The sequence below is a fragment of the Pezoporus flaviventris genome, unplaced genomic scaffold (assembly GCF_033815535.1).
Source record: "Pezoporus flaviventris isolate CSIRO_AGI_PZ_B2104156 unplaced genomic scaffold, CSIRO_AGI_Pfla_v1 ptg000021l, whole genome shotgun sequence".
Taxonomy (NCBI): Eukaryota; Metazoa; Chordata; class Aves; order Psittaciformes; family Psittacidae; genus Pezoporus; species Pezoporus flaviventris.
The window spans coordinates 7,151,105-7,178,327 of record NW_026892569.1 but is presented as its reverse complement, the minus strand read 5'-3'; the positions used below and the strand labels follow the sequence as shown (position 1 = coordinate 7,178,327).

The 27,223-nt window shown below is 48.9% G+C and overlaps 1 protein-coding gene and 1 long non-coding RNA gene across 2 annotated transcripts; one reads left to right on the top strand and one right to left on the bottom strand.

Annotated features, from left to right (window-relative positions):
- Window positions 1–583: 583 nt before the first annotated feature.
- LOC133270726 (uncharacterized) lies at window positions 584–1,095 on the top strand. The gene is made up of 3 exons (XR_009743889.1): window positions 584–789; window positions 889–955; window positions 1,051–1,095. It is a non-coding gene; the product is annotated as an uncharacterized LOC133270726 (long non-coding RNA).
- Window positions 1,096–16,409: 15,314 nt separating this feature from the next.
- On the bottom strand, window positions 16,410–22,146 carry LOC133270541 (26S proteasome non-ATPase regulatory subunit 6). Its single transcript, XM_061455830.1, has 8 exons — window positions 21,956–22,146; window positions 21,022–21,227; window positions 20,375–20,520; window positions 19,165–19,384; window positions 18,971–19,079; window positions 17,716–17,884; window positions 16,851–16,928; window positions 16,410–16,715 (listed from the first exon to the last, which is right to left on the bottom strand). Exons 1-8 carry the CDS (start codon window positions 22,098–22,100, stop codon window positions 16,619–16,621), a joined length of 1,170 nt encoding a protein of 389 aa, XP_061311814.1. The 5' UTR covers window positions 22,101–22,146; the 3' UTR covers window positions 16,410–16,618.
- Between the last annotated feature and the right edge of the window lie 5,077 nt (window positions 22,147–27,223).

Here is a 27,223-nt window from a genome sequence, read left to right as displayed (position 1 = left end):
GTCAGGGAGGAGGGGAAGCCAGGAGGAAGCTGAGACAGGACACCTGACCTAAACTAACCAAAGAGGTATTCCATACCACAGCACATCATGCCCACTATATAAACTGGGGTCAGTTACCCAGAAGGGCTAGATCACTGCTCAGGTCAGGCTGGGTATCGGTCGGAGGGTGGTGAGCAGTTGTATTCTCTTCCCTTGTTATTTCCCTTATCATTATTATTATTGGTGGTAGCAGTAGTGATTTGTGTTATACCTTAGTTACTGAACTGTTCTTATCTCAACCTGTGGGAGTTATGTTCTTTCGATGCTCCTCCCCATCCCTCCAGGAGCTGGGGGAGGAAAGGGGGGAGTGAGAGAGAGGCTGTGTGGCTGGGCTTAAACCACGACAGAGGGTTATGACTGTATATTTGTATCTGTCTTTGCCACAATGCTTCAGACAGACTTTTCATCCCCAATAGGATTCAGTGCTTCCAGCACCCCCAAATTCTCCCTCTGTGGTGTCAATGGAAAGCTGCATCCAAGAGCATTGTGTTGCTGTGGCAACACATTCCAGTTCCCTAGGGACCTCCTTGGCTTGGTGACACCTGTGGTAGGTCAAACTCTGTCAAAGCAGCTGCCCCCTAAAAAACAGGACAGCCCTGGCCCTGGTGACGTGAGTGTGCAGAGGTAGATGACCTGATGGGTGTAGAACCATACGCTCACAGCCTGGTCTAGACTAGAAGAGAGTCACCAGAGAGTGGTTCTTCACAGGCAGTGAGATGAGGTTACTGCCAAAAGGAGCTTTACCATTTGGTGAGTTAAAATAAGGTGGCAGGAAAAACTGTATCGGCAGGAGGGGCTTAGCTGAAGGGAGCAAGTGTTGAGGCCACTGTTCTTGCTTTGTATAATCAGGACCTGCAAACATACTGCAACATCAGAAATAATAGTCTCTTGCTATACAATGCATCTATGAATGGAGGTAATCTTGTGTGTTAATTTTAGAGTAGTCCAGTACACAGCATCATGTACACAGTGGATTAAACATCAATTTACAACATGACTGTGTTCATACAGAGCCTCCTGCTTGATGTGCCTTCAGGCAGTCCAACAATCAGACCCCTTCCTGTGGAAAAACACTGACGAGTTCTCAGGAGCCCATAGACCCTTAATCATAACTGAGTTTAAGGAGATCTGTACCAGACATGTTCTGGGACTTTACTTGGAGCCATCTGTGTAGCTGCTAGCAAAATGAGGGGTTTCAAGCTTTACTGCATGGATGTCAGTTATCCACAGCACTTGAAGAGCTGTGAGAAGCAGGCAGATGGTAAAGGACAAAAGAATTTATGCAAGACGATAGGTAATATCCTTCTCATTTGTCTGTCGTAGGAATCTTTTCTCCCTTTACACTGTTGGATTAAGAAGCCCTTGAATAAACAGCATCTCTTGAACGCAACCCTCAGTTTCTGTGTGCTAGCAGTGCTTTGCTTTTCTTTTAAGCTTACACTGAATGTTGCAGAAGAGCACAGTCTGCTTCAGGAGTCTAGTGTTACTTTTTGGCTCTGGAGACATTACCGTATGCTGCAGTGCTGTGTCTCGATGTTAACATATCTGGTTTTAAGTAAACATTACCTGTACTTACAGCTACAGCGCTACTACTTGATTTCATAGAATTGTATTTATCCCTGTATTTCTGATTTGCCTTACTCTCTCTGAGACATTCTTGGCACATTTTCTGCAGGATGTTAGCTGTCTTTCTTTGCACAGCAAAGGTACAGTTAATTGTGCTTGCAATGGATGCCTGAACTGTGAGAAATGTTTCTCAGAGTGTGAGGTTTTGCATCGTTTAGCCTTGAAAGGGTGCTGCTTTCCCTAACCTCTTGCTGGGTTTTCTGAATGACTGTGCTAATTGCAGCAGTAGCCTTGGGAGCCACATTTTCCTTTCACATCTAGGAAAGATCCAACCTTTCTTTATTCCCTCTGAGCTGAATCACATCCAGTCCCTACATTATTCTGTGGTTTAACCACAACCAGCTGTTTTCTTGGCTCCTGTGGATGCAATCTTGTTTCTCTCTTGTCCAGAATAAACGCTGCTGCTTTCCTGGCTCATCATTTCCACCACTTCACTTTTCTATGGAGTCCTCATTCTTCCTTCTCCTCCCCTGATGCAAACACATTTCTTTTCTTCTCCATCAACATCCTTTACAACCCATCTTCGGTCGAGTCTGTCAGTAGGTGCTTTCCATAAACGTCTGCAAAGGGGACTTGGGACACAGAGACCAGCGTGGTACCAGTGTGCTCCATCCTGTTGGATTCATCTGCCATGTTTCACCTTATACTTACATTCAGGCTGCCCTGGCAAAGGAAGATTTGCAGGAGGATCTCTGTGCAGGGAATATGCTTTGCTGTTGTTCCTTTGACCCTATTTAATCATATGAGAAGAAGAATGTAATTATGGACTGTCTCCCTCAATCTCATCCCTGCCTGTGAGTATTTGAACCCTTTATGATAAAGGCAAGGGGGAATGTAGCTTTTTCTGACAGCGGAGTGCATCCCAGAGCAGATCGGAAGTGATTCTGCCCCCGTCACTCAGCAGTTTCCATTTGACAGCAGTTTCCTGCTGAGTTATTTCCCCATGCGAAGGAACATGGCCGTTACAAACAGCATTGCAAGTACCGAAGCCTGATCAAAGCTAGAAGCACGGTGTTTCCTCTTGGTTTCCTTTGTACATTTGACAGCCCATTCAAACCGTGCTTCGCTTTTCCCCTCAATAGCTGTCTAATTTGTCCTTATCTGAAAAGACCCTTATGCAGTTACTGGATTCGAGGATGCAGAATCAAAATGGGGCTTGGCTCAAAAGCAACTTTTCTATTTGTCTATTTTATTTGTTTATTTTGCTGTTTAGCTTTGTATTAGAAGGTAAATTCTCTTCACTTAGGCTTTAAACCCATCAACCCCTTTAAAGTTGGGCACAGGGTTATGAAAGATTTGCTATCTCATTGAGAAGGGTGTTTCAAGCTTGAAATGTTGGTTGGCTTTGGGCTGAAATGAAACCATAACAGCAAAGACAAGAAGGGGCTGGAAGTGGTATAGAAGGATGAGTTGACCTACCCGGGTGCAGTAGTAGGGAAGCAGTTCGGGATGCTGATGGTGAGGGATGGTGTTTGAGCAAGCCAAGGAGAAAACTGAGCCTTAGTAGTGTGCTCATTGATTGCTTTTCCAAATGTGATTAGAATAGAATCATAGAATAGTTAGGGCCGCAAAGGACCTTAAGATCTAGTTCCAACCCCCCTGCCATGGGCAAGGACACCTCACACTAAACCATGTCACCCAAGGGACATTAAGATTAGATTAAGACTAGATAAAGACTACTGACTCCTGCAGATTATTTTCATAAGGCTCTAAAAAAGCAATTTACCAATTCACTGATGAATGAACTGCTTCATGTGACAGCAGACCAGAGAAAATACCAGCTCCAAGGAAGATTTTCCTAATGTACCGGTCACCAAGGTTCCCAAAGATGGGGGCAGCCAGCATGTAACACAGGATGAAGACTGTTACATACCCCTGGCCCAGGGAGCCATACGTGGATACATCAGGAGCCATTCACTTGTGCTCTCAGAACTCTTCAGTGGGTCTGTGAGCTGCGATCTCCGCCTTATTTAGTTCTTTACTATTTGTCTCATTTATTTTTTTACTTTTTTTGGGTGGTTGGTGTCTGCCTTGGTCACAGTTTTCTTTGTCTGTTTCAGTGGGCTGCTCCTGAGTTGGAGCATTTAGAAAACAGGGGTCCCTGCTGCTCTGGAGCCATCCCCAGCACCTACGGGCAGCTGGCAGCATGCTGCAGGCAGCATCGGAGACCTGGAGGAGCCCGCTGGGAAGGCAGAGGGGCTACAGCCCCTTCAGGAGCAGCACGGACTCTGCCAAATCCCGGACAGCCAGGATACCCCATCCCTGGCACTGTTCCCCTCCTCGCCTTCAGCGTTCAGCAGCTTGCGGCCTCTCCACAGGTCTGTCAGGAAGAGGCTATTGGCCAGAGTGGATTGCCCAGCCCAGATTTATCTGGGGACCAAAGGAGCAGGTGAAAGCAGGGGTGGCAGTGCCGGCCCAAGGTGGCATCACCTGACTTGGCAAAATGAGCCAATAGACTGCAGAAGCCACAAGCACACACCTAATGATGGCAGGGATGGGAGAAGAAGGGGGACACAGCCATCGCCATGGGGACAGCCCAGGTGCGCCATCAGGGGAACCATCCCCTGAACTATTTCAGGTGACTGAAAGGAAAAGGTCAGGCAAGGGCAGGAGCTCTGGCACATGCAGCCTGCAGCTGCCCCATCCTGCTTGTACCTTGCCCCCAGCCAGCTTCCCCACCTGCCCTCTCCCAGCCATACAGAGGACGCCGCTGCCATCCCTTTGCTTGGCGAGCACCATAGGTGCTTTGTTCAGCCCATCCACCTCTGCTCAAGAGCTTGAGGGCTCCTCTGGTTGCCGTTGCCAAGGCACTTCTCTGTCCGTGACCTTCTGCAGACTGGGTACTGCAGCACCATGGGGAGCATCCTCAGGCAGAGGGGACACTTAGGGATGGCTCAAGCAGAGGGTGCTGGAAAGCGGCACCTGTGCCCTGGCCCAGAAATCAAACACAGGGAAGGCAGATGTGAACATAGTCTGTTTATTTTAAGTGGGGGACATAAAAAGAGGGGGTGGAGGATGTAGTAGGAGGGGTGGAAATTATATATTGAGAGTAAAAAAAATGCTAAAATGATAGTAAAATGATGGTAAAAATACTAGTTTACTATTGTTACAACAACAACGGAAAAACAGTATAACAACACAAAGCTACAATAAAAAAAGTAGAGTATAAGAACAAAACGAGAAGAGTATAACAAGAATATTAGAACAACTGTAGAACAAACATAGAACAAGAACAGTCTTCAACAATGGTCAGTGACGCCGCTGTTTTGCTGCTGGTGGCCCAAAAGGCCCCTTGGCATCTCTGTGGTCCTCCTCCTTCGGGAAGAAAAAAACCCAAAGAGAACAGGTTTAGTCACAGCCATGTACATTGCAGTTTAGAAGGCAGGAGGTGCTGTAACAGCTCCCATATAAAAACAAAGCGTGGTTTCGTTAAAGAACGTTTCAGTATTTGTGGGGTTTTGGGTAATTTTGACTGCCCCCAACACGAACAATTACAGGGCTCAGCGAGTATAAGACCCGGCAGCGAAGCCATCCTGGGGGTGGTGAGGACCCCCCGGGCAGGGGAGAGCAGCTCTCAGGGGACCCCTGGCTCCAGCAGCCTCTGCCCCGCTCCCACTGAAGGGCACCAGGGGAGACAGCACCGCAGCTCCTGGGAGCTGGTAAATCCCAGACGGGTGGGGATGAGCCACAAATGAAAAAAACAACTGGGATTTGGGGAGGGGGAGGAGCCCAATCCCCTCTGGACTCCCTCAGTGGCTCCAGAGCATCCCAACATGGGAAAGGGCATAAGAAGGGAGGGGAGAGACTGCCAGGGCTGGAGCAAAAGGTTACACCTTAGGGAATGTGGCAAAATAGAGCCAGGATGGAAACGCTGCACAGATGCCCAGAGGCTCATGAGCCCTGGCTGGGGGCCTCTTCCAGCAGGAAGAGCTCCCCTGTCCCACCCCAGGCACTGCCACCCAGCACAGCTGCTTGCTAGCATCAGAAACGGGGCCTGGCCCTGTCACTCCGGGGCCGCCTCAGGGCTGCTCTGGACCAGAGCCCCCACGGCTGGGGGCCAGCAGCACTGGCCGTTACTTATTGCAGAAATGATGGATCCATGCCTTGTGCTGCTTGCAGGCTCTGTCCTTCCATCTTGCGTGGGTGGACGAACCTAGAGAAGCACAAACGTTGCTCAGGTCTCTGCAGCCGCACTCTGGGCTGGCACCGGGCCTACCACCATCCCTATCCCTGGGGGAATGGAAGGTTTTGCATCCCTGGAGCCCAGTAGCTACCACCCGGGCTGGCTCCTAGGGCACAGCTTGACCCTTCCGCCATCCCCCAGTCCAAGGGAACAACACGACCCATCAGCTCCTCAAGCCTGAAGCACCAACTCCGTCCTTACCAGAGGAAGCGGCGTCTCGTCCAAGGCCTGAGGGGCGCTGGCCAGAGAAGGGCGCAGGAGTCCCTGGAAAGCAACACCCCGCTGTGAGCCGGGGTCGGCAGAGCAGGAAGAGCCTGGCTTTAGGGAGCTGGCAGCACCCGCAGGAGCCGATGCGTCCAGTGCATCCAGAGAGGGCAAGGAGCGGCATTTCAGATTCCCCTCCACCCCCCAGGGCTGGGGACTGGGGCAGCGAGTGACGGAAGCACCTTCCCTTTGCACGGCAGGGCTCTGCCGCATGGGACTACCCCTTATGAAACCCTCCCAGCATGAACAGCTGGCAGCTCAGGCCCTGGGCAACCTCGCCCATCACCCTGGGGACTGCAGGACACGAGGTCTCCCTCCGGGCTCTTCACGAGTCTCTAAGAGCATCAGAGCCGAGGACCAGGCGGCACTGGCCCAGCAGCTTCCCCCTGCCCTGCCAGCCCAGGCCGTGGCTTTCCCCCCCCTTGCCGTGCCCTTCTGCCCTTACCAGCCATAGCTCCCAAGAGGCATCGAGACAGCTGCCACGCTGCCTCCCCCTCCTCCTCCAGGGTCATCTCGGTGCTGGAGTAATGTGGGTTCAGCTCCGGGAACTGCCAAGAGAGAGCAGTAGCTTAGTTCCTTCCCAGGGCAGCCGGCAGAGCCGCTCTGAAGGAGGTGTGGAAGCAGGCCTGCGCCAGAGCCATGAAGCCGTGGTTCTGCCACAGCCAGCGCAGAGCTCTGGACCCCATTCAGTTTGGCATCGGCTTGGGGCTGAGGCCACGGCAACCTTGCCCAGGCCAGTACCTGCTCCATCAGCGGCAGCAGTCACGCACGGTCGCCACGCACTGGGGCAGGGGAGAGCCTCGCTTCCCACCCAGCCAAGGCCGAGACCTCCTGCCCCAAGGCAGGCACGTCAGCCTGCCCCCAGCCCTGCAGGAACTGCACTGAGCACATTCTAGCCCAGAGGAGGGCAAAAGAGGCTGCGAGACAGCGACGTACCAGCACCAGTGGGTGGATCTCGCCAGGCACCAGCAGGCAGATGCTCCTCCTGCGTGGCCTTCCTTTCCCCAGCGAAGGTGGTGGGCTCGGGGACTGCTGCCGCTCTTCTTCAGGCCTCTCGACAGCTACAGGAGGAGACAAGTCAGGAGCAGCTCCCAGCAGAGGCGTTCGGCCTGCACCAAGGGGGTTGTCCCTTCTCACTGCTCTCTGGATGCCCATCCCGGAGGGCAGAGCCAGGGACACGGCCTTAAGCTGAGGACAGGGCTGCGATGCCCTGGGACAGCAGCTTGGCCACAAGAGATCCGTGGGGAAGCTCTCACAAGAGCCTGCTGGGGCTCCACGGGCCAGCGGCCCCTTCCCACCACCACGCATGCTCCTTGCACGCTGCCCTCCCGAACCACAAACCACACAAGGTGCCGCACGTGGCCACATCTCGCGCTGTGCCACGGGGCCCTCTCCGCAATGGGCACGCGGGGTTTCCTCTCTCTTTCAGCTGAGGAAGTGTTGGCATGAGCTCCGCCTGGCATCGGAGCAGGCCCGCACCGGTGGCCCATCCAATCCGGCACAGAGCTGGGCCCCACCTACACTCACCTTCCTCGGTCTGCACGGCCTTGTTCGCTGTCCTCGGAGTGCTCTCTTGCCGTCGCCGCGATTCCTGTTCCCTGTGCGAGTGGGAGAGAGCCAGTTAGGGTCAGTGCCAGGCTGGGACAGGACACGCCAGTGCCACACGGCAACGTCACCGCTGCAGCTGTCTGAGCCCTTCAAACTCCAACCCGGCCTGGGGCAGGGCGGGGATGGTGCCGCTCAGCGCTGCCGCCAGCACGGCAGTGGAACGAGGCAGCGGGGATGCTGATGGACACAACAAAGGGGCTGACCCAGCAGCCATGTCTCACGGGCCTGGAATAGCCTAGCTCTGGTGGAGAGCAGGCCTTGGGCACCGGCTCAGCTGGGAAGGTGACTGCTTTCTTCCTGGCTGGCACTGACAAGCAGGCACAGGCTGGCTGAGCGGTACGTTACCTTCCTGTCCGATGTGGCACCTCCTGGTAGGATCCAGCGCCGGACTCCAGGGTCTCCCTCACACACATCCTCTCCTATTGGGATGTGGAAAGAGACCAGGAGTAACTAATTTGGTTCAGGGGAGCACAGCCTGCCTTTCTCCTGCTCACGACAGAGTAAATCCCATCTCCCTGGTGCTGGCTGCCGAGCCCGGAACCTCTCTTGCTTCAACGCTGCTCAACACCCCTCCACAATGTCCATGGAGGGCAAAGTCTGAGCACCCCAAACTGAATTCACTCTGGGAGCAAGCGTCCTCCAGGCTCTGAGCAAACCCTTCCCTACTGACCCACCCTGGGTAAAACCTTTCCCTGCACAGCTGCAGAGCTCCATTAGCCACGACTACATCCCATCTCACATCTGCAAACCCAGCCCAGGATGTGAGCAGTGTTTTAGTACAGCTCAGCAGGTGCTGAGGAGACCCGTGTCAAAGTGGGAACACAGGGCTCCCACACGTGCTGCTGCCTCCAGCTGAAAAGGTGCCAGCACAGCAAAGAGATTTTGTCCTTTCCTTTCCCCTGGATGTGTCCCCCCTGCAGACTGGCCAGGGCAAAGTGGGGACAGGAAAAGAGCTCTGCGCTGGGCCGTGGGCTGCGGAGCGGTGCTGGGCGTTGGGCCCATGGGGAGCCCCTGGGCATCTGACTGTCCTGGCGTACCGGGGCGAAAATGGCCTCAGGGCTCCGGTCCTGTGGCAGCGGGTGCCGGTGGCGCAGCGGGTGCCGGTGGCGCAGCGGGTGCGGTGGATCTCTGCTGGGGCACAACGGTCACAGCACTGTTAGCGGCAGGAAGATCCGATCCCATCCTCCTCCCAAGCTCACCAGAAGCAGTAGCAGCGGGACGGGTTCTCTCAGCGCGGATGGTGACTGCGGTTGGGCCACTGTAGAGGCCGTTTTGCCGCGCGGGCCACACGAAGACAGGAGCGATGCGGGCTGGTAGGGTCACACTGCACACCAGGACCCCTGCTCCCAGCAGCGATCCCTGCAGCACCACGCAGGGCAGCGCCAAGGGCAGCAGCATGGCCATCGCTAGGCCACCCGTGTCCTTATCTCACCCGTGCCTTGTGCCACCTGCGGCCCTCACAACCTATGTCCCTGTGCCACCTGTCTCTCTATCCCACTGTGTCCCTCTGCCACCTTCATCCCTGACACCCAGGGTCCCTGTGCCCCGGACAAGGAGTGTCCTACTGCCACCCGTGTCCTCATCCCACCCGTTTCCCTGGGCCACCCGTGTCCTTATCCCACGCACATCCTACTCCCTCGCTCACCCAAGGCAGTTGCCGCGGGTCGATGTGCTCACACGTCGGCCGATCACAGTGGCCGGCCCGCTGGTAGTGGCCATTTTCCTCCGCAGGCGCCAAGCCATCACGTCCCAGGCGGTTGGGAAGCGGGCGATCAGGCTGGCTCTGGGCCTGTACGGGGGCAGCCGCAGTGGGGGACAGGGCCTGGGGGGCAGCCACCGTGGGGGAGAGCGCAGGGGCAGAAGGCGCCTGGCGGGCGGGCGGGACCGCAGCGCCCACCAGGCACCCCCCAAGCCCAGCGCCGCTCCCAGCAGCGATCCCTGCAGCAGGCTGGTGACCGCCACCAACAGCGCCACTGGCAGCGCCGACGGCCAGCGCCGAGGGCAGCGCCACCGGCCCGGCAGCGCCATCGCTCTCGGTCTCTTCTGCAACGGCCACCGGCCCGGCACGCGCTGCGGGAGCCGCGCCCAGGGACCTCGGCAGTCGCCGCGTTCTACAGCTCGTGGCCCTGTTCCACCGGCCCCGCCGTTCCAGCCGCCTTCTACTGACAGCCCTGTGCCACCCGTGCCCCTGACAGCCAGCCTCCCTGGGCCACCCCTGTCCTTAGCCCACCCTCGCCTCTGTGCCTGCAGCTTCCAGAGCCCTGCTGTGTCCGGCCGGGCAGGCACCATGGCACGGACGATGCCAGGGACCACACAAGAACACGGTTCCCCGGAGCATCTCCCGTGCCACGGCCCTGCCGTGCGGACCCTGCAGCCCAGCTGAGGAGGGCAGGGCTGTCTGCACGGCCTCACCTCGCCGGAGGGGGAGAGGGCTAAAAGTAACACTTTTAACTCTGCCTGAGGATGCTCCCCATGGTGCTGCAGTACCCAGTCTGCAGAAGGTCAAGGACAGAGAAGTGCCTTGGCAACGGCAACCAGAGGAGCCCTTAAGCTCTTGAGCAGAGGTGGATGGGCTGAACAAAGCACCTATGGTGCTCGCCAAGCAAAGGGATGGCAGCGGCGTCCTCTGTATGGGTGGGAAAGGGCAGGTGGGGAAGCTGGCTGGGGGCAAGGTACAAGCAGGATGGGGCAGCCGCAGGCTGCACGTGCCAGAGCTCCTGCCCTTGTGCCTGACCTTTTCCTTTCAGTCACCTGAAATAGTTCAGGGGATGGTTCCCCTGATAGCGCACCTGGGCTTTCCCCATGGCGATGGCTGTGTTCCCCCTTCTTCTCCCATCCCTGCCATCATTAGGTGTGTGCTTGTGGCTTCTGCAGTCTATTGGCTCATTTTGCCAGGTCAGGTGATGCCACCTTGGGCCGGCACTGCCACCCCTGCTTTCACCTGCTCCTTTGGTCCCCAGATAAATCTGGGCTGGGCAATCCACTCTGGCCAATAGCCTCTTCCTGACAGTCCTGTGGAGAGGCCGCAAGCTGCTGAACATGAAAGAAATTGGAAAACTCCAGATTTCTTCTGTCTGTAATTACCACTGTAAATGTCTCCTCTGAAAACATGTTCCCCAAAACCAAGACGGAATTGGTTTTGAAGTTCAGTTAATGATTTATTCAAAGACTTATTTCGTCAAGTAACTCAGAGCTTTGTATTTTTGTATAATCCTTTTAAACGCGGATATTGACATGGGGCAGATTACGTTCCTTTTTGTGTAGCTAGCAGTGGGCCAGCCTGATCTTTTTGGGGATATCTTTTGGGTAATAAATGATGAATTTTAAAATTCCTCATGAGCATTATCAGTATTTTTTTTATGCAGGATTTAAATAAATCAAGCTCCTCTGCTTTCCCTCCAGCAGCGTCTGCAGCAGGTACTTAGGAGGTATTTGTGTAAATGCTCGTGCTGCCTGATGTACCACTACAGCCAACCCAGAAACGAGTTTTAGAGTTAGTAACTCTAAATTAAACAACCCATCAAATCCTTTTGGTCAGATGAAATGTGTCCTCTGGCTCAAAAATCTTGGGGAGTCAGATGTGGAGAGGTATCAGCCCCAGAGAATCAAAAATCCAGATCCCTACAACTGTGTAATAGCAGCTACTGTTCAAAGCAGCTGAACTGTCAGTAGAGGAATTGTCTAGTAAATAAACCATCTACAGAACAAAGGTAAATAAAGCTGGTCCTGATGTCCCAGAGGAGCTGAACTTGAACACATTGCCCTTTTGGAATTACAGGGGGAGGCAATTGTTTTGCTACTAAAGGAGGGAAAAGATTCAAGATTTTACAAGAGAACTAGGCAAATCAAAAAAGTGAAGTAGAAATGAAGAAAAAATGCTTCTCAGCAATTTCATACGTTACACCTACTGACATTACTCCTGTTGGAATAGCTATTTGTGTCGGAGTTACGATGGTAATTTTTACCTACGAAAATTGAGCCAATAAAAAACTTTTATATCATAAAAAAAAAGTATTGTATGTGAATTAACAATTCAGAAAAATAACGTCCATGTCTTTCTCTTTACCCAGAATTCGTGCCATATAAACACATATACTACATGTGGCATTCAGGATACTCAGAGGACTTTGAATTCTGTCCGACTCTGTATTCTGCTCTGTTGTTTCGCATTCCTTCGTATCTATTTGATAGCATTAGTTTTTAAGGGGTACAGTATTATACAGAAGGAAGCAAAGTATTTTTACAAATACTTGTCGTGTCTTTCATTAGAAGTCTAATTTAAAACATTGTTGTGTTAAATATCTTGGAAGTGAAAGTACATGCTCAGTATGTTTGGTTGTGCAGTAGGTGGCAGTTAAAATACCAATGTGAAAAACATTTTTGGTTCTAGTCTTAACCTGAGAAGAACTTTGGCAGCTTCCTCTTTAGACAGAAATTTGAAAGAAGCCTTTTACTTTTATCAAACAGGGATATCGTCCACACAGCAATCTTACTTTGGTTTCTGTGATTCTTCCATTTATTTACTAAACCATGAGTGTGACAATTTTCTCTGTTTCAGAGCTCTAGACACATGCTTTGAGTGTCTGATTTCCACAAATCTAATAGCCTGGAATTAATGAGTTATTCATGGTTTTGCAGACACATGCCTTAACCCAGCAGAGGGCTGTACAGGGTCAAAGGAAATGATGGATCCCAGTGTTATTAGCTGAGCACGAAAGCAAAGCCAGGGAAAAGGAACTTCTTTGACATTCGGATCACCGTCAGCAGATGCCCCCTCTCAGGGAACCACATCCCTCACCTACTAAAACTTCCCGGGAGCTGCACCAAAATTCTCATGGAGTTACTCTTACAGAATCAAAGCCTTTATTACCTGACAAACCCAAACCTCAGTCTTCCAAGATAAGGAAAATCTGTAGATCCCGTGGTGTGAAATTAATCCTGGTAGCTTCATCAGGTGCATTTTGAAAGAGTGATACAGATCTGTTGGACAGGGCAGAATTCTTACTCTAGGCCTGGTGACTGTACAATTAGCAATTACATGCTGGGCTGTAACTCCTAGCAAGGAGGGTTTGGTGTTTGAAATAGTAAAAGTAGTGTCAGCTGACTGCTGACAGTTCAGCAATGGTTGGGCAATGCTGCTTTTCCAGGGGTACCAGACCTCCTGTCCTTCCTCTCGGTGGATGTAGTACGAGACTCTGGAAAATACCAGAGATCTGTTAATGTAGATTTCCTTCTGTTGGTCGTAGTAAGCATTTAAGCTTGGAATTTTTAACTAGATTTAGGTCAATAACACCTTTCCTGCTTGCCTTGCCTAGGACTCCAGGCTGCCTAGCCCAGAACAGTAGAAATGCCCCTAGTGAGTCTCCTTCCATCCACAAGTCCCTTGCCTGCAGCTGAGCCAGCATCTCGGTTATCCAGTGATGAGGGCGAATGTGATGAAAAAGAAGAGCCTGTTGAAAAACTAGATTGTCAATATTCAGGTCATCATCCTCAACCAGCTGCTGTATGTTCCCAGTAAAACTTAACCTTGGTTTCTCACTGGCTCTGAACTTGCAAACGAATTACTTGAGGGAGTTTTAGGGGTTGTTTTGTAGTGGATATGTTTGGGGGTTTTCCCTGGATTTTAAGAAAATCATTGTGTTGCCTAGTAGGCAGTGAAGGTTTAGCTGTACTTGTAAAATAAATGTGCTAAAGAAGTATGCTTGCAGAACACTTCCTCAGAGTCCAAAAGAAATCAGTCCAAAAGAAATCAGAACACAAAACACTGAGGATCAATTTGACTTGTTGTTTCTGTGTCAGTTATAAACATTCTACAAAGTGGAACATAATGTTGCTGATAACAGAACTGTGATAATGTGATAAAATAAGCCTATTATCCCAAGGTGTCATTGACTAACTTCTTTGTAATAGAATCATAGAATAGTTAGGGTCAGAAAGGACCTTAAGATCATCTAGTTCCAACCCCCCTGCCATGGGCAGGGACTCCTCACACTAAACCATCTCACCCAAGGCTCTGTCCAACCTGGCTTTGAACACCACCAGGGATGGAGCATTCACAACTTCCCTGGGCAACCCATTCCAGTGCCTCACCACCCTTACAGTAAAGAACTTCTTCCTTATATCCAATCTAAACTTCCCCTGTTTAAGTTTTAACCCGTTACCCCTTGTCCTATAACTACAGTCCCTAATGAAGAGTCCCTCCCCAGCATCCCTATAGCCCCCCTTCAGATACTGGAAGGCTGCTATGAGGTCTCCACGCAGCCTTCTCTTCTCCAGGCTGAACAGCCCCAACTTCCTCAGCCTGTCTTCATACAGGAGGTGCTCCAGTCCCCTGATCATCCTCGTGGCCCTTCTCTGGACTTGTTCCAACAGTTCCATGTCCTTTTCATGTTGAGGACACCAGAACTGCACACAGTACTCCAAGTGAGGTCTCACAAGAGCAGAGTAAAGGGGCAGGATCACTTCCTTCGACCTGCTGGTCACGCTCCTTTTGATGCAGCCCAGGATATGGTTGGCTTTCTGGGCTGTGAGCACACACTGAAGCCGGCTCATGTTCATTTTCATTTTAATAATGAGATGAAATGTTATAAATAAGATAGAAACTTTTTTAGTCAATAGAGGAAATAGATTTACTCTAAAGGAAGCAGATCTCCTGAATATATAAGATCCCATTTTAAAATTTAGTTCTGGTGGCAAGTAGGAAGTACATCAGGGAATCCACAGCCACTCTGAGCAGCAGTTCTGTAGTTGTTTACCTAAGGATGCTCTCAGTTTAAACTGAACTTGCTACAAAATCATTGTTATAGCAAAACAACAAGAAGCCTCTATGCAGACACTTTAGCTTTGAATTGATACAAAACATCACATTTGAGAAAGCAATGTACTTAGAGACAATTATTATGCAAACTTAAATATAGACAACTTTTCAGGAACAAAAGGATTTGTATTTAATAGGATGCCCTGTTGAAAGGATTGTTACAACTGCAATTGGGATAATGTGAAAGGAACCAAAGTGATAATGCCACAAAGAGAAATTGGAGTGAAATCCACAGTCCGATGAAGCCCCTGGGGCAGAGCTTCCACGCTGGGATAGCACCAGTCACAAGTGTAATTTGAATGGTGGAGAAAGAGAGGGGAAAAGGTGTGTTTATCCTATAGAACCTTGAGCTCTTTGAGGTTCCACAGAGCTTGGCAGGTTTGGGGTGTCCTACCACCAACCTCAGAGTGGAGCTGCTTGGAGGGGGTCATCTCCCAGTGACTCAACTGGTACAGAAAAGGGGTTTGTCATGAGAAGTGCCTTCTGATGCTGTGCTGGAGCAGAACCTGTTGAACATGGGTTTCACTCACACGAACAGAAACAGTTTCTGTCTTGGCCCTGATTGTCTCATAGGAAAATACTCCAGTTTGTATCGGGAAGAGTTACTTGGTGATGCAGGAGTTTGAGACCAGGGCCTGCAACGCAGACTCGAATGTCAGAGGTTCTTGGGGTGCACACCCTATTTCCAGGGCCCTTTGCATTTAAAATGGAAGTTGGGGCTGTATCCTTCGAACCTGAAGGCATCAGCTGCCTTCTGCTGTGTTGGGCTCAAAGGTTGCAACCTAAATCTCAGTCCTGTACCCACAGCACATACAGCTCTGGATGCAGGGGTGTGAAGCTGGTGCCTGTTAACGTTGAGGCCACCTCATCTGAAGTGAGCTTTGCAGAGTGAAACTGGAGAATGGCATTAGTTCACGGGACCGCATGAGCTTAAACTGTGAGAGGGAATGTACAACTCTGGCACGTGGACTACAAATCCATGGAAGGGTGGCGGGACCGAGGCATGAACGGCTGTGTCTGGAGCGCTGCTCACAATCACAGTGAAGTAAATGGAAATCGTGAGAGGAAATAAACCAGTGGTAAAACCAACATGACCATGGGTTGGTGAAAGCTAAATTGAAGCTATTTCAAGGTTTAAAGGGAGCAGAAATCTCATTGCTTCTGATTTGACATGGAAATTGAAGTAGCGGTTAAAAATGGAAGAATATGAAAAATGTGCTTTTGATCAGTCCAAGGCCTGACCACTAAAAGAGCAGCAAGACTTCTCCTAAGTCAGTGAAGCCTGTTAGCCTCGTTGTCTTGCGTTCCAAAGTACAGTGGCATCAAACAGAACTAAGTCACAGACTTGCTTTGGGAAAAGAAACCTCAAGCCAAGCCAGGTGGGGAGCAGTTGCTGCTGTAGGCTCAGTTGTGTTGAACTGCAATGGGATCTTCTACTGCTCCTACCATCAATTTGACATCTAACAGAGGAAGGAATTACATGTGTAATGCTTTGCTAATGTGCTGACTTTGTTTTCAACAGCTAGCAAAAGTGTAATCTTACTGGAGAGACTACTTCAGGTAAAGGTGTTCCCAAAGTTACAGTCCTTACAGGTTTTGTGGTTATATTACAGCTTCACCACAACCACTTGTATTCTTACTCCTTCTCCAATCCTCTCCTAACAGGAGTTTGTCCTGCCAAGAGTGCACAATCTCAACTGAACTTTTTTGCTACTTTACTATTATATAGCTGATCCTTTTCACCTTGGATTAAAACACAGAAGTCTTCAGAAAGCAAGCACAGAACCACCACTAGTTCTTCCTGCTCACAGATCTTTGACCACTGTATACACAGTGAGGTCAAGAAACAGGAGATCATTACAGGAGATCACCAACTGTATCATACATTTAATAACTGAACCAGGATCCATACACCAAAACAGAATATTGTTTTACAGAATGAAATGGAAAGTGAAAACACTACCTCTCTGGCTAGTAATGTCTTTTTTAACCTACAGTATAGCAAGTTATACAATGTATTTATAGGTTACTTCCAAAATGTTTTAAACACCTAAAGTTTGCATTCCCTTGCATTAAAAAAATTACATATTAATTACTCTGGAAAGTTTCTGAACTCTGTTTAGCAGCAAATCTCCTTTCTTGATGGTTTCTTGGTACTGCCAATTCTTGCTATCAGGCCTAGGAATTGTGAGGGAGAAAAAAAAAGAGAGAAGTGAGAACATATTTTACACAAAGCCGCTTGCATTTCTGTAATAAATGTCTAGGACTCAAATGTCTAGAATGCAAGTGGGCTGTCAGGAACTGTCAGCATACCTGTTGGTTTCTACAATCTCATTGACTTTGTCTATTTTGCAGTGTAATCGCCCTGCTGCAATGAATCTTGAAAGCTCCCTAGGTAAAGAAAAGAAAAAGCAAGTTGGTTAAAAGATGTTTCAGCAAGGACTTGCAGACCCAGCAGCGCTGAACCTGCTGTTACAGAACAGCCGTGTCAACACACTGTGTTTCTGAGGCAACAGCCTATATACCTACATAAGATATCTTCTTCCTCCTCATCTTACTAAAGCTTGGACATTACATACAAGAATTCTAGTGATCTGAACACAAAACATCGTAGTACCTTCTTCTCAAGCCAAAGGGTCATAGCTGAGTGAGTGAAATTTATCACTTAGTTTATCATCAGCTACTCTTCGAGTGCAAAGGTAGCAGCAGTGCAGTGTGCCTACTTGTAATTTATTCTGTGGCAAGTATCTTCAATCCATTCAATCAGCGAGAAAAAGTCAATTTTGCACTTCCCTTTAGTTCTCATCCTGATCTAAATCTGTTGGTTTTACACTAGAAAAGAATTGCAAGTTGAGACTGCAGAGTATGTTTGAAATGAAAAACATCAGATCCAGTCTATGTACTTGAAAACAAGTAGTAGATAAGGAGACGTGTAGGGTATGTAAAATGTGTGGATCCCCAAAGTTATGAGTAAAGTTTTGGCATAGATTGCACTAAAAACATTTTCTTTACTGAAACATAAGGTTTGCTTAATTTTAGCCAAGCTCACGCACAGGAACTTAACTTGGCGGGGTTAGAATCAAAGCAGAACGAAGGTTTTATTCATTATCGGATCATTATAAATAATTCAAAGGTGTAAAATGAGATATTTATGAACTTAAAAAGACAAATGACTTACTGATCTATGAATTCTACACTGACTCCAAATGCTTCTGCCATGTATCCTAATGTCAGTGATCGGTAGGACTCTAGGAGCTGGCTATAGGCATGAATTCTCATTTCCCGTACATAGTATCGATAGTGAGGTGCAAAGAGCCAATCCTTTTTCATCTCTTGCTCTACAACAGCTGAAAAGAATAAGAAAAGGAGTCAGTAATCTCTAAGAAATGGAAATTATCAGTTACTTAGATAAACCACGGAACACCAGTTAATAAGTAACCAGTGTGGACGTAACTATATTGTGTTCTTACATACTTCAGGTGCTCTACACCAAAGAGAAGTAAGTTTGTATAATCTGTATCAGTTGTAGAAGCAGAAGCAGGGATAACATGCAGACAATGTTGTGGCAAAGCTAATGAGACCCTCTGTCAGGATAGAGGAGACCACCTCACTAAAGGCAAGTGCTGGGCCCCGCTGTTATGTGCTGGGAAACAAGCAGTACTTGGTATGTAACTAACTGAAGAAATGTTGCTCCCCAAAGCTGTGTGAGGAAGTACGATTCACTTTCTTGTACTACCTCCTAAATTAATTACAAGGACTTCCAGGCACTGATGTAACTTTTACTCCTACCAGTTTTAGTTCCCAGCTAGTGGTAAGGCCAACAGCAGAAAAATGTTGCCCTTGGCTCTCACTCTTCCATAAAAAAGGGTTCTGTTTTGCTCTTCCTAAATATCTTATTCTTTTGTATTCAAAATCTTGTCACAAAGGAAAACAAACAGTCTGAGAACTGGCAAGAATGACAGCTTTTTGGAAAGCTCTCCTTCAGTGTCACCCTTTTACACACAAACCAGAGCCAAAAGCCAAAGGTAAGATCCATGAAAACCTTCTTCTGTGTAATTTCTTTTACAGGTTGAGATTTCAGGGGCTTTAGTCTACAAGTCTACAAGACTTCTTTCAAAGATAAAAACATTCAAGGCTTTCCCATCTGATCCTGCTCTTCAGGTCAGACAGTGTTGCACAGTCATTTTCAAAATGCTTTTACATCTAATCAGATGTGACCTTTCAGAAGGCTCACTGTACATGAAAGTCTTCTTTGCTTGTTGGAGAAATCAAACAGCAGCAGATTTTAGGTCACTGTAAAATAATCTCTTTTCTTTCCTGCATAAAGTAGTTCTAGTTCTAGACTGTAGACACACAAATGAAAGTTGTGTCTGAATCTGAAACAAGGAACTGAAGCACCTGAACTAGTGTTGTAGGCCAAAACAGAGCCTTACCTAATGACTGGAAAAAGGCTGAATAGCGGCATTCATAGAGAGAGAAGAGATACTGCCGTACAGCTGGCAAACTATGTAATGCTTCCAGAATCTCTGCTCCTTTAATAACCTGAAAGCAAACAAACGTGTTTAAATACCATCACTTTCAGCCCAGAGACAAACAGATAAACTGTGTTGTCACCTGCTTCCCTTACCTTCTCCCTGAGGTCAGGCCTGTCTAATGCAATCATGCTGACATACACAGTGTATGTCACAAACGTTTTGTAATCCATCAGTTCATAGGATGTAAACGTTGAAACTGTGTCAAGGAAGAGCTCTGCTGCTTGTTTGAAATCTCGAATAGCTACACAGTAAAGGCCCTGGTACACTTTGAGACGGTTTCTCCTGTCCCAGTCTCCTCCTTCTTCTATTAGACTGAAAATAGAATAAAAAAGCAATATTTACTTATGTAAATGCATTTTGTAAAGTACAGTAAACCAACTGCCATCATGTGATTAGAGAAGCAATAACTTGTTTTCTGTTACAGCTTGCTGACACAGTCCAGGAGGCTTTGTGAGAGCGGTAGGGAAGTGGCTCCCTTGGGACAGGACAGATGCTTTTGCACGGTGTAAGCTTCAACTGAAAGGAAAAGCTTACAGCCCCCTAAGTTGTGCCAACAGTCTTTTGAGATGTGCAGGTAAATACTGCCGTCAGCCTTGGCTGTGGCAATGTATTTCCCCTGCCTTTGCTGCTCAAATCACAGCTGTCCAACTAGCAGCACAGAAAATATTTGAAAGTTAATATGGTTTTAAGAACCATACTAACACAAAATTGATGTGGCTGCGAGCTGGGGCACAGGCAGAGGCAAATTCTTGTTGCTGTGAGAAGACAACACAAAAAGGGGTGCCCAAGAAACATGGTAACTGCCAGAGACTGACCACAGCAGCTTGCTAAAGGAACTGCTGAAATTCCAGACCTGGAAACACAGGGACACAGAAGCTAGCAGCGAAAATGCAGGAGGAACAACTGCATAGTGTTGACACAGGGCTCCTGCTTCCAGAGGTAAAGCTGGCACTTCACAGAGCCAGCTAGGGGGCACTGGCAGCAGCTGCATTCAGCTGGCTCATCACACCCTAAACTGTCTTCTAAGAACAGAGAAGTGGGAGCAGGTGGTGAGCTACAAATTCAAATCAAATCAGTTGCTAGAAAACAGAGGACACAAAATATTAATCTTTCTTTTCTCTTCCCTCTCATAAAAAAAAATCCAAGTATAGGAAGTGTTCTGCTACAAGGTATCACCCACCCACCCCCTGTGATTGTTTCGCAACCAGCCTTAGTCATTTATTGACAGCAAGGTTTTTATCTTCCATTTTTTTCCATGTCATCTCAAAGTGCTTTAGTGCACTAAAATGACTGAAGTGATACCTTTTTGCCTTCTCAATGTTCCGTGTGATGAGATCGTTATCCATGTAAAACAAGCCAATCCTTAGGAGATAGAACACAATATCCAGACGATGCCCCAGTGCCACAGTTTTGTCATAGGTCTTGCGGAAGGCAGTGAGAGCTCCCTCCTAACAAGACAGCATTCTACTGTAAGAATATTAAAAGCACCTAGAATATTCACAAAATGTCTGTTGTTAAGTTCCTGTGTTGTCTTCTGCTGATAGTCCTGATGTTGTTAGTTACCCACAGAACTCTAACATTGAATAATCTTAAAGAATCAGTTTAAGTCGGGTTAAAAGAGGTGATTCTAACATAACTTGAATCTCTGTGAAAACCTACTCTGTGCCTTTATTTAAAGTTTTACTGTTTAAACACCTTAGCAAAGTCTGTAAGACCACAAGGAAAAAAATAACATCTGCAAATGGAAAATGGTTTTCTTACAAGGACTACTTAGTTTTTTTTCCCTGAATTTCAGTAACACCCTCCCCTATTTCCACTGTTCCCACCATGTTTGAGTTGTGCCCTAGAGGAAATGCACTGTAAGTCACTCAGTGCTCAACGTGCCTAGCTAAAAGAATTACAATGCAGTGGTTTTCATGAGAGTCCATAAAGCCTCTGCATGCACCAACCTTGTCCCCAATCCTGCACAGGTACTCGGCTTTGGCCATCATTGCATCTCGGATCTCACTCTCCCCCAGGATTTTTTCTGCATCTTCTAATTCGTTGTCCAGGTGTTTCAACTCTTCCTCATTGGCTTTCTTCATTTTGTTCAGCAGCTCCGTGTCCATCTGCCACTCCAGAGACTTGCAGAGTGCTTCATAATACGGAGCCATGTCTGAAAGAAAAGCAGGAAGGCTTCTACTGCTGATTGCTGCAACAAGTGTGTTTCTAGAGCAGAGCATTGGAGGACGTTAGGACTGATCCTTAATGCCAGCTAACTCCTTTATGATCAGGTACCTATTAAATCCAGATGTGGAACAGCTGGTGTTTCTGCACTGTCACACTTCTTTTTGCTGATTCTTTTCTATCACTGCTACCGTTTGCACTTCGTAACATCATAGAATGGTTTGGGTTGGAAGGGACCCTCAAAGCTCACCCAGTCCAACCCCCTGCAATGTGCAAGGACACCTTCAAGTAGATCAGGTTGCTCAGAACCACATCCAACCTGGCCCTGAACGAGGCATGCTGCACCCACCACCTCCCTGGGCAACCTGTGCCAGTGTTTTATCATCCTCATTGTAAAGGATTCCTTCCCCACATCCTCCCCTCTTTTAGTTTAAACCCATCACCCCGCGTCCTATCACAATAGGCCCTCCTTGGTCTTTCTCCATCTTTCTCATAGGCCCCTTTTAAGCACTCTACTCTGAGATCAGTGTCGCACAGTACTCAACCCGTGCCTTTTACCCCCCAAGCACGATACAACAGCGGTCACAGACGGGACAGGCACCTCTCCCCCGCCTACCCCGGGCACTCAGACCGGCTCCTGTTCCAGACAGACACACAGGGGATGGAAGGGGCAGACAGGAGGTTAATGGGGCTCCCCTCACCCCGGCCAGCACTCACTATGGAGCCGCACGGCCGCCATCAGCTCGTCGCGGGCGGCGGGGTCGGGCGCGCGCGGCCGGAGGCTGAGGAGGAAGCGGAGCTGGGCGATGCGCAGGTCGGGGTTCTTGGGCAGCCCTTCTTCCTCCAGGTTCTCCAGCGGCATGGCTGCGGGGCGGGACGGAACGGAACCGGGGTATTTGAGGCCCAGGCGGACCCCGGGCGGGCAGCAGCGGCGGCGGTACCCAGTGACTCAGCCGCGACGGACGGAAACCGGCGGCGAGCTTCCGCCGCGCAGCGCCCCCTGGTGTCGCGGAGGCCGGGCGGTGAGGAGGGCGCAGGGCGGTGTGGCGGGCGCCGGGCTGCGCAGGTAGCGCAGTGTGCGCGCTGTGAGGACGCGCAGGAGAGGCGAACGGGGAATGGCTGCGAATGCCCAGCGACGGCTGCAGGGATTGAGTGTGACCGGTTGAAGTGGTTGCGAACGCCCGGTGCGGGAGACGCTGGGTCCGGTTTGCTGGTGGATGCTCTGCGCGCAGGGTCGGCAGGTGAAGCCTAACGAGGGACCTCGGCTTTTGCTGGGGAAAACAACAAAAAAACAGGTCCTCGAAGTTGTAAGAAAGAGGTGGGGAGTGTTATAAAAATCTGTTTTAATTGATTTTTATTATAACTAATATCGAGAGACAATAAGCAAGCGCTGGGTGCGCCGGGGAGTCTCCGCTCCGCCCGAGACGCACACTGGGAACTTCTGGGGATAGTCTCTTATACTTTTTGGTTTCCCGGGCTTCTTGGGCTTCAGCCAATCCTGTTGTCTTCTTTTCCCAGGCTTCTCCACCTGTTTTTGGGGTCTTGTCTCCGGGTGAAGAAGTATTATGTCTATCACAAGTCTGACTGCCATCTTAGCCCCCATAAATTCCACTCTTTATGTGTTTATTTGTTCAGCACACAGATTTCACAACATTCTGTAACAGGACATATCTCTAAGTTACCTGCCCCCCCCTTTTCTAAGAACATTCATGCAATTTAAACAATGAAGAAAACAATATTGCGGTTGACCCAGGGGAATTATTCCCTTGTTTCTTCTTCCTCCTCACTGTGGTATTGACAGGGACACTTATCATACCCTGACACATAGCACAATGATCACAAGGGATTCCATCTCCACACAAAGTACAACGATCCCTAGGACCCCCGAGTTGCTGCCATGAATCAATCTGATGTAACTCACAGGGAGTGTCACCCCAAAGCGTGCCTGTGGCTCAAAATGCAGGAAGCAAATAAAAGGGGCTTTAAACCCCCTGTGTTTTGGTTATATTTCATCCAGTTGGGACACACACCCACCCCCCATCACACCCGACTTCTGGCCCACATTCCTGTGTACTTTTCATCCAGCTTTTCTTAACGTTTTTCCATCTTTTCATTAAATACCTTTATGTTTGTGTTTCCAGACCTCACACATCACACACTGCTGCTACCAGGGTATGGAGCATGTCCCTGGCCAACCAAGGTGGGTGAGTGGCAGTGAGGTCTGGTGGCCCCATGTGTCCCCCCACCCCATCAGCCCCACTGCCCTGCCCACTAGGGGCTGCCTGCACGCTGGTTGTGCCAGATGCTATAGGTGGAATATCTGGATGCAGCATGGATACGTCTTCATGAATTTGCATGTGAGGAGTTTTCCTGGGCAGTGCTGGGGGAGTGAGGCTCCTGCAGAGGGGAATTTTGGGTGCCCAGGGCTATCCTGTGGGATGCAGCATCCCACACAGCATGGCTGGACCACATTTCCTTGCCCAACTGGACTCTTCCAGATACTTTTTGGTTTAAAATAATGTCTGCAGCTGGGTTTTAAACACAAGGCTTTTTGTTAGTGCCTCTGTTTTGGGGTTGTTTTTTTGGTCTGGGTCATGGGATAAACCATTCCCTTGACTGTTTTGGCACAGTGTATTCCTAAGATTGGATTCTTTGTGTTGGGTGTGAATAATTTGAAAGTCTGCTGTAAGGAGCTGTTGTCTGCTGCATTTTTCATAAGTGCCAATATCTGATACGTTGATTCTGATTTTTTCTTCGTAGAATCATAGAATGGTTTGGGTTGGAAAGGATCTTAAGATCATCCAGTTCCAGCCCCCTGCCATAGATAAGGCCATTTCACACTAGACCATGTCACCCAAGGCTCTGTCCAGCCTGGCCTTGAACACCGCCAGGGATGGGGCATTCACCACTTCTTTGGGCAGCCCATTCCAGTGCCTCACCACCCTCACATTAAAGAACTTCTGCTTTAGATCTAATCTAAATCTCCCCTGTTTAAGTTTAAATCCATCACCCCTTGTCCTATCACTACAGACCCTGATGAAGAGTCCCTCTCCAGCATCCTTGTAGCACCCTTCAGATACTGGAAGGCTGCTATGAGGTTTCCACACAGCTTCTCTTCTCCAGGCTGAACAGCCCCAATTTTCTCAGTCTGTCTTCATACACTTAAGTCATTGACTTGTACTTCTAATGTTTTAGAATGAAATACAGAAGAATCAGGGCTTTAAGTTGAGCAGCTCCTTTATTTCTTTAAAAACAGGGTTTTTTTGGTCTCAATTTATTTTTTGAGTTGCAATCACTTTTGCATTGATTGCATGATAAGGAATTGCTTTGATGTTTTCCAGAAAACTGCACAGAGATCTTCTGCAGCAGCATTTATGTTACTTGCCTGTTGGCCTTTACATTTGCTCGGAGACCTATTGATTAGGGGGTTTATGACAGACACTTTCACGCCTCTTGCATCTTTTTCTCTTGAATCTTGTTCCCAGCTCTATTTCTTGGGCAGTGTGCTCCAGAGCTGGGATGTGCTGCTTATTCTTCTACATTCATAACTATTACAGCTCTGGCCATTCTCACTGTATATAGAAATATCCACATCTTGTCAACGTTGCTGTGTTCATTGCAATTCATTGTGGCAGTAAAAGCCACAGTTTCATTATGTACTTTGGCAGAAGAAGTGTTTTTTTCCCGTTTCTGAATTTGCCACTTTTTAATTGACCCCAAACTAAGTTGCTCTGTGGAAGAAAAGGGAGCTGAGTTTTCATTTTCCTGGGTTCAGTTCATGCTAAAAGGTTGGGGTTGTTTTGTAATGAAACACTCATTAATAAACCCAATCCATCACTTATTGTCTCTAAATATTGGCCCACATTTTCATATTTATGTATATATAAGCAGTAACTGGGAGCAAGGGAGCTGCCTACACAGACATGATGTTCACTGCTAAACATGAAAGATTCAGAGAGAACATTTATATCTCAAATATTTATATGAAGAAATAAGGCCTTGTGCTGAACATCATTCTCACGTGGCCTTACAGCATTCAAATGGTCCAAATAAATGAATATTCATACTCATTGATTATGAATATCCCCACAAAATGGACTTCAAATGGTTGTTTCCTTCCCTGCAAGGTGCAGCAGGGCTGCGAGGACCCTGGTGGTGGCTCCTGGTAACGATAAATGATGCTCTTGCTGGAAGAGAAACAGCATGGATGCAGGTTGTTTAAATGGCATAATGCATCCTGGTTATCCAGCTGAAAGCAGGAGCCAGCTGCTTATGCACCTACTCAGGACTTCTCTATGGCTCTGCACCCACAAAGCACTAATCCTGTCTGCATTCCTGCTCACACCAACCCCAGCAGTGGCTTTGATAGCATTCAGGGAAGTGACCCCTACCTGATGGTGGTTTTGGCACAGAAACTTCATATCTGGAAAACACATTTTGCCATGTCTCCTCTTTCCTCAGAGCTAGGTGGCTTTCCGTGCCCCTGTGGGAGGTTACTCCTTGTTTCCTGACCAGCCCTTCTGCCTTAGGGCCGTACCCGAGCCGCCCGATGACCGTGCCTCCAGCGAGGCTGGTGAGGCTCAGCGTGTCCCGCAGCAGAGCTGCCACAAGGTGGCAGTGTTTCAGAGCAAGAGCTGCGCCGAGTCTCAATTCCGGGAGCTCGCTTTGATGGGCTTGTATTTGTTCTCCCCTAGCGTGCAAAGCGAAGCCCCGCTATCGCTAAATGCTACCCGAAAGCTTTGGGAGCCACCAGCCAGGGACCCTGCTGCCACTGCTCCATCCACTCATAGAGCGCCGCTGGGTATGGGGGCTCTTCTCTCCCAGCCCTCAAAGGGAAAAGCACACATAGAATCATAGTTAGGGTTGCCAGCAGCAGGTCACAGAAGTGTTCTGCTTCACTCTCCAAGGAGGTCTGGTGGCACTACCTGGTTTTCTAGGGCTTCGAAGGCATGGAGGACCCCAGCACTGGGAGCAGCCTCTGCCGGTAGATCAGGATTCACAGCAAGGCCTGGGATTGGACCTGGGTATTGCTGAATGGCTTTAATTCTCATCATGGTAGGAATGAAGTGTCCTGGGAGCTGGTTGGTATGTCCATAGAATCATACAATGAATCATAGAGTGGCTGGGGTGGAAGGGACCTTAAAGTTCATCCAGTTCCAATCCCTTGCTGTGGGCAGGGACACCTTCCACTAGATCAGGTTGCTCCTAGCCCTGTCCAACCTGGCCTTGGACACTGCCAGAGATGGGGCAGCCACAGCTTCTCTGGGCACCTGTGCCAGCGCCTCAGCACCCTCACAGGGAAGAGCTTCTGCCTAAGAGCTCATCTCAGTCTCCCCTCTGGCAGGTTAAAGCTATTCCTCTTGTCCTGTCCCTACAGGCCCTTGTCCAAAGCCCCTCTCCAGGTTTCTTGTTGCCCCTTTAAGCACTGGAAGCTGCTCAAAGGTCTCCCCAGAGCTTTCACATTTCCAGACTGAAGCAGCCCATGATGTAATTGAAGAGCTCTTTTTGCACAGCCACCACACCATGAGCTGCAGCTTCACCTCAGTAACACCAATTACACTTTCTTACCTCACTGTGATCCTCAGACATCTTCAAGGCCAATGGGTTTGTTTCATTTTCAGGGCTGTTAAACTTCGGAAAAGATGACACTTGAATCAAGTCTGGCTTCATCCTTCAGTAGTGGAAGTGTTGACAGCAATGCTCACAGCTGCACTGTATAAACCTACAGGTGTTTGCCGTTGATTTCTTCCGAATAAGGTCCTAGAAGTTACCTGGGTTTGTAAGTAATTACTGTTGGCAAGATATGGCTCTTTTCTCTGGAAGTGTGGCTCTCAGGAATTACAGTCTGTGTTAGCAAGGAGTGAAAGGCACAAGGTCAAGCCCTCTGCCAGTGCAGATCCACTAATGTCTAACATAACATTAGACAACCCCCAGCACCAGTGTAAGGACAGTTAGAAAATGCCCTTAGAGTTGGATTTATGCACT

What these genes read in the sequence shown, in the direction of transcription:
- LOC133270541 (XM_061455830.1), bottom strand. Translation starts at nt 22,100, where the DNA reads ATGCCGCTGGAGAACCTGGAGGAAGAAGGGCTGCCCAAGAACCCCGAC. An exon ending in TGTGCAGGATTGGGGACAAG is followed by an intron (nt 20,521 to 21,021) that starts GTTGGTGCATGC and finishes CTGTCTTGTTAG; the next exon opens with GAGGGAGCTCTCACTGCCTT. An exon ending in GAGATTGTAGAAACCAACAG is followed by an intron (nt 16,716 to 16,850) that starts GTATGCTGACAG and finishes CACAATTCCTAG; the next exon opens with GCCTGATAGCAAGAATTGGC.